Here is a 12605-nt window from a genome sequence, read left to right on the forward strand (position 1 = left end):
AAGAAAGAGCTTAGGAAGAAAGCCTCAGGAGGAGGGGCAGCCCCTGAGGCTGCTGTAGATTTTAACTCAACTGAACTATGAGCCATTTTCACCCAACTACATAGATTAGATAAAGTCAGTGAACTCCAAAAATATTGTTCAAGCCTCAGAAAACTAACATGGGGCTCAAGGACAGTCAATTTACTCTGCTGGCTTGGCCAGCTTCCTGATGAGAGAGAGCTCTCATGCATGGGGGTTGGGGTAGAACCAATAGACCCAAGCCAGGGCTGCCTGGAAGCTTCCAGGCAGGAACTGCTGTTCACTTTCCAAGCTGATGCTAAACATCCTCTGAGTGGTAGGGGGCTTCTGCCAAAGGCACCTTAGGACGGGACAAACAGCTTATGCAAATTGACCTTGGGGTTTGGCAGAAGTACCCAGGCAGAGGGAATTTATGTATTGTCTCCTTCCCTTCTGCCCCCACTTCTTTCACCATTTCCGATCATCTCGGTGGCTGCTTTTCCCCACACATGTGATTTAGCATCTCTTGTACTTGGCACTTAAATGCCTCCTGCCTTCTAGCTGGCCTCCCCATTAAGGATCTAGGACTTTCCATCAGTTAGCTACTTCTACATGAAACTCCTGCCTGCTCAATGTTCTAAAAGTACCTTGCCCTGTTAGCTTAGCCTGCAGTCTGGCTGGAGAGGAATGAGCGTGTTCATGCTCACACCTGGTAGGGCTTACTGTCAAACTTTTGTGTGTGGGTAGTGGCAGAATAATTGTAATTATCCTGCTGAAGAGGAGGCTTAATGTCCTGGTCACAGCCCTCCTCACCTTCTGGTTTTACAAAAAGCATTCAGCCACCAAGTGCCTTAAATGAAGACAGACGTGTGATAGTTGCCCATTTGCTGCCTCTGGCTGATATTCTTCATTAAGGTCCCAGAAGAGGAACAAGAACAAGGCAATTGGGAGGTAAGAAAAGATCACTCAGCCAGTGCTTAGCAACCTCTGTAATCTAAAGGGCCACCAACTATGGAGTGAAGGGGTAGAAAAGGAAATTGCTTTATGTTGAGTGTCTGTTCTATGCCAGGCCATCTTAGGGCATGTCCATACCCATGATTTAATTTCACCCTCATGCTAACCCTGAAAGGTACATTACTACTATATCCATTTGGAAGAAAAGGAAACTATGGTACAAGAAGGTAAAGTGATTTTTCCAAGCTAGTTAATGGCTATACTACGGAGAGGGGAAAGAAAAGAAATATGAGACAAAAGAGAGATGGCACAAGACACATAGAGGGGGTGAGTGAGAAGGTAGTAGGTGTTGAGAGGAAGTTCAGATTCATCCAAGCCAAAGGTACAGGGCAAGATGACTATTGTTAAAGGGCCTCAACAATAGGACAGCTGGCTCTCACCCATCCAAGCTGTGCTAGGGCCCATATGTGCCTTTCATTTAAGCTGGCCAACAGATATCATCATAGATTAATAAAGCCTATTTCCTCAAAACTCTCTGGATGGCAATGAGGACTACCCAATGTCTTAGGGTAGGTACAGTATAGGCAGAAAGTTTTTCTTAAATATTCATCCAGTCTTACCCCTAAATACTTGAGTGAAGTGCTGTACTACAGGTCACCAGCAGCAGGAGGTACAGAGGGCCTGGACTCAGAGGCAAGTAGTGGTCATTAGGGGAAACTTCCAGTATATGTAATTTGAATTTTTGCCCATTGCCTTTGACTGGAGCCAATGATCAAAAACATTGGAATGTCAGGAAAATGCAAATCAAAACCATAATGAGATACTGCTTCATACCCACTAGGATGGCTGGAATCAAAAAATCAGATAATAATGAGAGTTGATGAGTATGTAACAAAATCAGACCCCTCAAACACTGCTGGTAGGAATGTACAAATACAGCCACTTTGAAAAACAGTCCGGCAGTTCCTCAAACAAACAAACAAACAAACATAATTACTATATGACTCAGCACTTGTACTCTTAAGTGGAAAGAAAATGAAAAAGAAAACATATATCTATACAGAAACTTGTACATAACTGTTTACAGCAGAATTATTCATAATAACCAAAAGTTGGAAACAACTCAAATGTCTACCTACTAGTGAATGGACAAAGAAAATATGGTATACCCACCCAATAGAATATTATTAGGTGTTAAAAAGGAATGAAGTACTTGATACAACATAAATGATTCTTGAAAACATTATACTAAGTGAAAGAAGCCAATCACAAAAGAGTATATATATATATATATATACATATACATATATACACACACACATATATATGATATGATTCCATTAATATGAAATGTCTAGAATAGGGATACCTTACACAAAGAAAGTAGATTAGCAGTTGCTTGGGTCTGGGGAGAATGGGGGAATATGGAGGTGTAGGTAAAGGGTATGAGGTTTCTTTTCAAGATGATGAAAACCTAAAATTGACTGCGGAAATGGTTGCACATAAGTAACTGATATATGCTAAATATATTAAAAATCATTGAATTATACACATTAAATGGGTGAATTGCATGGATGTGAATTATATCTCAATAAAGCTATTAAAAAACTTTTAAGAGTGAGAGGAAGAGGAGAAAAAAGGAAGCCATTTTAGCTCATGTTGCCATCAAAATCTACTGCAGGCTTCTTAGCCACCAGGCCTATGTTGCCATGGAGACGGCCTCAGAGTGAATACTGTTTGTCAAATGGGGATAATAATGCCTGCCCTGTATATATCACGGTCTCGAATGAAGTAATAGATGTGAAGGAACACTGAAAAGCTAAACACACCACACAAAAACAAGGAATTATTATTAAGATGGCTCCTGTTGAATACTAAATAGTATGCATACTATCATTGACTGCAACTATGCTACAAAAATAGGTATATGCTCAGCGGCTAATATGCAAAAACACTAAGAACTGCCAAGTTAGAGTGGTAGAATTATGGATGTTTAAAGTTACTGAGGTGTTGTTTGACTTTTTAAGAAGAAAAAGATGTAAAAGATGGCTGCTCTCAGCTTAAAATCAGATGGGATGGATCTGGAGAGAGGCCTACATTTATATTCTTGGTCCTGAAAGAAAATCAGGAAAAGGGCCTTTCTGTTGCATCCCTTATTTTTCCCCTTGCCCAGGAATTGTTTCCTCAGATGCCATTTCGGAGACGGTTTGGGTGACAGCATTGACCATAAGTCATGTGGCTTCCTGCTGTTCTTTCTCTACCCCGTTACCCACAACCCTAGTTCTAAGTCATTTCCCTGACCCCAGTGTCTTTGCCTTCCCAAATCTTACCCACATGTCGAAGGCCTAGGTCTAGCCCTACCACCACTGAATGCCTTCTCTGACCTCTGGAATCCAAGATAAGCCACTATGGCACTTGGAGTTTGTTCTCCCAGCTTAGATCCCATTCTCTAGATGTCTGTGTGTTCATTGGTGTCTTCATCTTGACTGCCAACTCCTTGAGAAAAAGGACCGTGTCTTCTCCCTCTCATGTACCCCTCATGGCACTTAGCAAAGTGATGAACATCCAGCACACATTCAATGGGGCCTTGTTGTATTGTACATTTACTTTAACTCAGGGTGAAAAAATACTCACAATGTGTCTGGCAGCAAAGACCCCATCAACTATGGCACAACAAAAAGCTGCAATCACACCAAAGCTGATAAACACAATCGAAGCCACCAGCTGTAGGGGGGAACAAAACAAAAGTGTCTGTTAGTCTTTCACTCTTGGTGCTTCTGGGGACCAGGTGATCCCCAAGAGACTTCCAGCCAAAGCAGAACTCTAGCCTACCACCCTATGGGAATGCTCTTTTCAGTCATGCAAAATGAGTGGAAGGGAGGTAGGCAGGGGAGGCAGATAAGGGGCAACTGAGGCAATTTTTGCATTTTCAGGGAAAGCTAAGAAATTCACTCTGTGAGCCCCAGATGAAGAGGAGGCTTGCTGGTATCTAGCATGCTGTCCATGAAGGAATTTGACTGCATGGCCCTTCCATGCTTGGACTCAGAAATAATGTTGGACTTTTAACATTAGGTAACTCAATCCTCTATGTTAGTTATGTAGAAATGGAGGCACAGTGAGGGGAAGTGGTGTGCCCAGGGTCTCCATCTAGTCTACGGAAAAGCCTGGTGCCCACCAACTCCTAGTCCAGTGTTCTTTTTACCCCCTCACACTGCTACTAGATGCTATAGTGGGCACTGATGAAGACAAGGATGATTCTGAGGTCCTGCACAGCTCTACATGGGCTTCTGCAGCATTGAAGAAAGAGGACATTAAACTTAGGACTTAAATGTCAAGAACGTTTTACAAAGGTTGAAGGGTTGATGTCTCTGAAACTGATCAACTTTGTATGGTACATGTTTTTTAAATTTATTAACTTTTTTAGAGACTGGTCTCCTGTGTTGCCCAGACTGGTCTCAAAATCCTGGAAACAGGCACTCCTTCTGCCTCAGCCTCCCAAAGTGCTGGAATTACAGATGTGAGCCACCACACACAGCCAGTATGGTACATATAAAAACTTTCAAATAAGACAACTGTTTACTTGAACCAGGCTGCCCTATTCTCTAATTGTGTTAGATAACAGAAATTTTCCTAACAACTTGTCTACTGTTACAAAGATGCTACTACGACCCAATGTGGGGGAAATAAGTATTTCAAGGTGTTTCCAGGGGCAGGGATAGATGCTACCTGAGCCTACCACCTGCCTGTGCTGACCCTCAGAACTAGATGGAATCAGCATTTTTCCTCCTTGAGGTTTTTGGAAGAAAAGATGGGGAGATCACATGGCATTAAGCTACTCTCCAGGGAGAAGGAGAAAATGAAAATCAAGACCACCCTGGGCGCAGTGGCTCACACCTGTAATCCCAGCACTTTGGGAGGCAGAGGCGAGTGGATTGCTTGAGGTCAGGAGTTTGAGACCAGCCTGGCTAACATGGTAAAACCCTGTCTCTACTAAGAATGCAAAGAAAATTAGCCAGGTGTGGTGATGTGCACCTGTAATCCCAGCTACTTGGGAGGCTGAGGCAGGAGAATGGCTTGAACCAGGGAGGTGGAGGTTGCAGTGAGCTGAGATCAAGCCACTGCACTCCAGCCGGGGTGACAGAGCAAGACTCCATCTCAGAAAAAAAAATCAAAGCCACCCTAAGGTTCTCCCACCTCAGTAGGCTAGGAGGAAATACTTATCTCCTTTGGGAGTTGTTCAGAAACCTCTCCCCATAATTCTCACTTTACAGTGCAACAGAGAATTGGTAAATAATGGATGAGCATTGTAATGAAATTGGCATTATTAGCTATGCTATGATCAGCTCTACAATTAAAATTCCCCCATTATTTTGAATAATTTAAGCCCAAAGTGCAAAGACAACTGGTAAAGAGGGAGTCCAGGTGAAATGGAAGAAGAAAACTATTAGAACTCCCCTGAGGGCGATTCCCCACACTGCTGGGGGAAAACATATGGTTAGAGTTCTCTGTCCCTGGAGCTATTACGTTATCTGATTAAACTTGCTGTGAAATAGACCCCATTATCAAAGTTTCAGTGCCACAGAGACTGTACAGGGGGAGCCCAATCACCGTCTGACCACGTACCAGGCATCTTGATCTTGATTTACAACTCTATAAAACTGCAATATGCTTGCAATTCCGTGAGGAAGCCTTTTCAGATTGAACTGGGAAAATATAACAGCTTGCCCTTGTGGGCCCCTATTAAGACATAGAAGCTTCACCTTCTGTTATATGCTTGTCTTTCCTTTCAATCTTACAACATGCTTAGCTGTGAACTATGGGTAATGGAGAAACTTTAGGATGGCTTCATAATTTTATTTTATCTTTTTTGTGCCACAAGTACATTTGCTTGTGCATTCAAAGTCTCCTAGAGTGTAATCTCCTAAAAGGCAGGAACTCTGTGAAAACTTACCGAAAAGATTATGTATCAGAGAGAAAGATGTGAGGGTCACCAATAATCCAGGGCTGTAGTAACAGAAACGGAAGCAAAAGCATTCTAGGTGAGGACCGTAGCCTGATTGGATAGGCTGGAGCACTCCTTCGGGAGTAAGGAGGAAAGCAAAGGGCAAGATCCAGAATATTCTATCCCTTTGGCATAAGAAATCTAGCTACGCCAGTGAGAGAGCATCAAACAAGATGAGAACCAATCCCATACCACAGGGTCACAGTAAAACACATTCCCTAGAGGTTTAGGAGAAATGGCAAAGTAGTAGTTCCTTTTATGACCAAATCACACAGACTTAAGAGATGTGTTAGTTCTTCACATAAATGTGGAGCTTTTTCAGAGGAAGAACTGACTCTATAGGGTTGAAAACTTACCATCTGCCTTTTGTTTTCAATAAGGTTTGATCCGATGATTCCAAGGAATGATCCAAAGCCGAGCTGCAAAGCAACATGGCATACATAGTATGTGGGATGACAGTCAGGCTGACCACACAATTATTCCAGCCCCTGGATATGATTCAGGATAATAGAAAAAACTGGGGTATCAATGCTAAAGCCACATGCAGTTGTTACTTACACAAATACAGCATGTACAATAAAAGTATTTTTCCCACCATTTGCCAGTTTTACAAGGATGTAGCTATGAATCATAACTAAGAAAAAACTCATGTGCCCAAAAACTAAAAGTAAAGGTCACCCATAGCTTTTCAGAGCCTGCCTATTTCAATTTCAATATCTATTACCTAGCATGTGACTGGTGAGTCAGTAAGAGACATATAATGATGAAAAGTATATGTTATATTTTGATCTTTATCTTTTTTTGAAAAAGACTTGCCATTTTGATGTATAGATCACAAAATAAAGGTTTACAAAAGCAAGTGTGATGCATCTGGCACACCAATCCAACTCAGGAAGTACTTTAGAAATCAGGAAGCACCTTAACCCACACTAAAAATATATAAAAAAATTTTTTGAAAGCCTGTATTTGTGGTTGACCCACTGCAATTTATGTTAGCACTTATTCACCTCTTCTTCCATCCCTGCTTCATTTATGGACAGAAAACATTCATTAAAGGGTGAATAGAAATGACAGTGTAAAACCCCGAAAAATAATTTCCCTGTCTAAGTGGCTGGGATCATGGCTTGGTAAAGCAGATTTCGCTGCCCTCTCAGTTCTGCCATTAGAGGACTGAGTCTGCCAGTCTTACCTGAAAATGATCACTAACTGATAGCTGTTGATGGGGATGAAAGTAGAAGTAAAAAGTGGTGAGAATGGACCAATAAATCTTAACACAAGTTCAGTGATGTAGTTACTTTTCTCTTTAGCCTCACTAATGGTCTGGGTTTCCAGCTGCAGCATTACTTTGGCTCACAGGGACATCTATTTCAATTTGAGACCCCCAAGCCTTGCACCTAGGTTTGGGAATCTAATAGACCCAAGGGATGGGGAGGAGCTTGGTAGGGCAGTGTAAGGGGACTGGGTGGTGTTCTCAAACCCCAAGAATGAAAGAGAATGAAGGGAAGGAATGAATGTAAATCTCCGGGACTCCTTGTGCAGGGCCATTCAGCCAGCAATTTCTCTTGGGAAATAGATGCTGCAGTGCATGAGGATAATATCCAAGACTCTACTGAGAATATCCTCATTCAACATTCAAGCTATGCCTTCTCCCATCTGGTCTTATTTCAAATATAATTAAAATATGTTGCCATAAAGTATCACACTAGCCTGGCTTCCAACCCCAGATCTTCTATGTCTGTGTAACCTTGAACAAACTGGTTAAGCTCTCTAAGCCTCAATTCCCTTATATTGTAAATACAGGAACCACAGTAGTGAATACCTTATAGGGCTTTTATGAGAATTAACTAGGATGATACATTCAAAGAACTTTGCACAGCACCTGTTACTCAGTAAGTACTCACTAAATATTACTTTGTTCTAGTGATTATTATTGTTATTTTAAAGCCATTTAACTTCTGAACTGCTCTAACCCTATTTGAGCTGGAAAATTCTATAATTGTGTGCCCTATTTCATGCTCAGAGAGTTTACCTGTTCTATCTTGTCTCTTGTCTCCCCCTCTGATAAGTTCCATAGCTCCTATTTTTTAGGTGAAAGTCCATGAATAGTCTGTGCTTATGGCACTCTGGGCCACTTGTGTAGTTGACAGAAATTTGGAGGCAGCTTCTTACGGGAAAAATAAATCCTTTTGCTTAACAATTCATCAGCTTCCAATGGTATTCACAGAATGTCTCCTGAATCGTGATAGCAATATTTGTCCTAAGACAGGAAGCAAAGACACTCCCTATCCCTCATACCCTCTAATGGCAAATAACTCTCTGATGGCAGTGACCAGAGATGGGTGGAATTCCTTGTGGAATTGTCTGGAAAGACAAGGCACTTCAGAACTGGAAATCCCAAGCCAGGCAGTTACTTCATCCAGTTCTCTTCCCTTCCCCTCCATTCTATTCTATTCCACTCCAATGCGTTCAGTTTTCTGATGTTCACTAATAGCTTTATGTCATATGAATAAGAAGATGTGGCTATTGTCCTCCCAGAGCTCACAGTCTAGTAAGGGAGAGTGGGTTAAGGACCACAGACCAGGTGAAAACAAAGTGCTATAGGAGCAGGGAATAATTCCTGCAGCCAGGAATATAACATATTCCTGTCTCTGCTACTTACAAACTCTGTGACCTTGGCCCAGTTCCTTCACCACTCTGTGCTTTGGTTTTCTCATCTATAAAATGGGAATCATAACAGTGCCTGTCACACAGGATTGCTATGAGGATTATATGAAATGAAGTATGTAGTGTGATTTGCATAAGGTAGGCTGCTAAATAAGTGGTAGCTCTAACGTTTCATAGAGGAGGAAACATTTTTGTATGAACTCAAAAGATGGATTAGAGCTCAGCACGCAGGGAACTAATATCTACTGAGTCATAGCTGGACGGATTCAATTCACTTACCTGGATGACAGGTTAATGAACTCACCAGTGTTGCAAAAACGATCTTGCATTTCAAAAGCATTTTAAGTTAAAGAAGCACTTGCCCCCTAGTTTGGTCACAGGAATACTATGGAGTTTGGTGGAACTGATATCATTCCAATTTGACAGACATGAAAATGAAGTCATAGAGAATTGTAAGGATGTATGCCCTCTCATGGCAAGTTAATGGTAGGTCTGGGACTAGCCCTTGGGTCACCTGAATAACAGCTTGTGTGTGTGTGTGTGTGTTTTGAGACAGAGTCTCACCCTGTCACCAGGCTGGAGTGCAGTGGCATGATCTCGGTTCACTGCAACCTCCACCTACCGGGTTCAAGTGATTCTCCTGCCTCAGCCTCCTGAGTAGCTGGGATCACAGGTGCACGCCACCACACTCAGCTAATTTTTGTATTTTTAGTAGAGACAAGGTTTCCCAAAGTGCTGGAATTACAGGCGTGAGCCACCGCGCCTGGCCCAGATTGTGTTCTTTAAGCCACACCTTGCTGTGTTTGTGGCCAGTGTTAGTAGAATAGTGACCTCCAAGTAACAAGGACCTCACTGTTGCCCCCTAGAGAAGTTCTCTGCAAGGATGGAGTGAGAAGTCTTATTTGTGGAAAAGCTGAGGGGTTGAAAATAAAGAAGGTAAAACCAACAGTTTCCTTAAAATGGACAGTTGCTTCTAATCTATTGTTTGCTTTTTTTTGAGACTTCAGAAAGATAAGCTCTGTGGTCTCCCATCAAAAGCTTCATGGAATCATGTAAAGTTCAGACCTTTGGACTTCCATCTTGATTCCCCATTACCTGAACAAATAACTAGTTTACTTTGTTTTGGCTGTCCTCCACTTGTGGGGGGAAAAAAGAAGATGATTAGATATCAAAGTCAGATTCAATGGCTTTTTTGGGGCTGGACTCTTGTCACCTATGCCTAGTCCCATTCACTGCCCCAGACACCTAGGGCTAAGGCTCAAAAAAATTAGTGATTAGGTAAATATTAATTGGACATCTACTCTGGCCAGTACTGTGTTCGATCTGTGATTTGGAAGCCAGGAGGTGGCATGGGGTATGATCAAGACCACTCATGCGAAGGAGCTCATACTATAATTAGGTAAACCAGACCACGATCCCTTTTCATAATTCTGAAATCCACAAGGCTCTTAAAACCAAAATGTATGATTTTTTTCTTTAATGTAACTAACTTGGTGGCAAAACCTGACCTTGAACTGTTGTGAGGTTATTTTATAATCTTTATCTCACTTAGTATAAAAATCCATGTCTTATTATACAAACATGAGGTGCTTGGTTATAGGGTGGTTCTCAAGTCCCTACTCAGTTGTTAGCTAATAAGTAGTATACATACTATATAATTTTTCTAAAATAAAAAGTCTAAATTCTGAATCCCATCTGGCCCAAGGGTTCAGATAAGGGATTGAGGACAATATAAACAAAGCTATATGAGAATATAGCCCAACAGATGCCACAAAGCAGGACACAAGTATTTTCTAGCAACCATGAATAGGAGGAATCTATGGTAGGGAGTTCAAAGATGGTAGACACCACTGTGGACCCCAGTATTTGAAAAATATTTCTGTTGTGTTTTTAAGTTAGGATAGGACAGAGCACTTAAATAGAGAGCGAGAGCAGGAAGGATATTCCAGGCACGAGTAACAAAATGTTATGATGGTCCTAAAGCAGAAAAGCCCAAGTAGTGTTCAAAGGACTGTGAATTGACAATTTTGGCAAAAGAGAAGTAATGAGAGACTAGGCTGAGAGCATCTATGGAGGGCTCTCAATGGCATGCCAAGGAAGCAACAGGGAGCCAATGAAGGTGAGAACCTCTTGGTATTATAAAAGTCTTAGCCAGCAAATCAGGATTCAAATATATCTATTCATTTAGAGACAGGATCTCACTCTGTCACCCAGCTTGGAGTGCAGTGGTGCAAACAAGGCTCACTCTAGCCTCGAACTCCTGGGCTTAGGCAATCCTCCTGCCTAAGCTTCCTGAGTAACTGGGACTACAGGCCTGAGCTATTGTGCCCAGCTAATTCTTAAAATTTTCAGAGAGATAAAGTTTTGCTATGTTGTCTGGGCTGGAGTGTAGTGGTGTGATCATAGCTCATTGCAGCCAGCCTTGACCTCCTGGGCTCAAGGAATTCTTCCCCCCACGTTGCGCACCTCAGACTCCTCAGTAGCTGGGATTACAAGTGTGCACCACTACACCTGTATGAGAGACTAAAATTTCTTGTGGAGATGGGGTCTCACTATGTTGCCCAGGCTGGTCTTGAGTGCCTGGGCTCAAATGATCTTCCTGCCTCGGCCTCCCAAAGTGATGGGATAACAGGCAGGAGCCACTGTACTTAGCCCAGGTGTCATTTTTAAAATGTGCTTAGTAAGTTAGGAACTTATATTTTAGCATGAACTTAGATTTTAGAAACATTTTCAAACAAGAGGTAGAAACTTTTTCACCTCTTGTTGAAAATCTTTCTGCCTAATTCACAATTTGCTACAAAATCCCACTATCCAGAGCTCCTTATATTTCTTGAGCATTCATGTTAATCAAAATTTCTTTGGACTTTTCAGAAGAGTCTTTACATGTGAATCTGAGGCCACACTGACTTAAAGAAGGTTTCTGGGATATTGATTGTTTTGAATGATCCCTGTTGTCCCGTCTCCTAATATCCCACAGTAACTCTGAAATGATTTTCAATTAACTGACTCTCCCACCCACTTTCCAGGAAATGAGGCAGAAATTCTTGCTCTCTTTCTTGAAAGAAGACTCAGGCTAGTATGGGCCCTAATAGTATCAATACAGCAGCTGAGGGGAGGGTGCAAGAATGAAAGGCTTGTCTCACTATCCGGGGGTGGGGGGCAACTCCATCTTGTGGGTTGCTTGGGAAACATATTTAGAGGGCTCGCTTTCCTGCACCTGAGGTAAGAGGAGGTGTAGAGGGAAGGAGCAACCGCCCTCAGCTGTCTCTTTCAGCTTCAAGCAACAAATGAAGTTCTTGGGTTTTAGGCCTTCAGAGTACAAAGCTCACCAGAACGCTCCTAGAATAAATAAAATTCCTTGAACATTTGAGGCCAGTAAAATTCTTAAGCCAGTTTGTCTGTCTTTGTTGGTGTCTGGTTTTTGTTTCTGGTTTTTTTGAGATAGGGCCTTGCTCTGTCATCCAGGCTGGAGTGAAGTGGTGTGATCTCAGTTCACTGTGACTTCCACTTTCTAGACTCAAGCGATCCTTCCACCTTAGCCTCCCACATAACTGGGACTACAGGCTCACATGACAAACCCAGGCTAATTTTTTTGTATTTTTGGTAGAGATGGGTTTCACCATGTTAGCCAGGATGGTCTCGAACTCCTGACCTCATGATCCACCTGCCTTAGCCTCCCAAAATGCTGGGACTACAGGTGTGAGTCACTGCACCTGGCCGGTTTTAGTTTTTAAATTTTATGTATTTATTTATTTGAGACAGCGTCTTCCTCTGTCGCCCAGTGGAGTGGGCGATCGTGGTTCACTTCAGCCTTGACCTTCTGGGCTCAAGAGACCCTCTCACCACAGCCTCTCAAGTGGCTGAGACCACAGGCATGCACCACTATGCTTAGCTATTTTTATTTTATTATTTTTATTAGTTTTTACTTTTTGTAGAGATGGGGGTCTCACCATGTTGCCCAGGCTGGTCTTGAACTCCCGACCTTAAG

General features: G+C 42.2%; 1 protein-coding gene across 2 annotated transcripts in view; it reads right to left on the minus strand.

Annotated features, from left to right (window-relative positions):
• TMEM255A (transmembrane protein 255A) overlaps nt 1–12605 on the minus strand; it is a 50358-nt gene that overhangs the window by 27252 nt on the left and 10501 nt on the right. For both annotated transcript variants that reach the window (XM_017516352.1, XM_017516351.1), the window contains exons 3-4: nt 6310–6372; nt 3586–3675 (exon numbers count right to left, since the gene is read on the minus strand). In XM_017516352.1, coding sequence (XP_017371841.1) covers nt 3586–3675; nt 6310–6372 — 153 coding nt within the window. The remainder of the gene's footprint in view (nt 1–3585; nt 3676–6309; nt 6373–12605) is intronic.

This window comes from Cebus imitator, unplaced genomic scaffold, assembly GCF_001604975.1.
Source record: "Cebus imitator isolate Cc_AM_T3 unplaced genomic scaffold, Cebus_imitator-1.0 Scaffold580, whole genome shotgun sequence".
Classification (NCBI taxonomy): Eukaryota; Metazoa; Chordata; class Mammalia; order Primates; family Cebidae; genus Cebus; species Cebus imitator.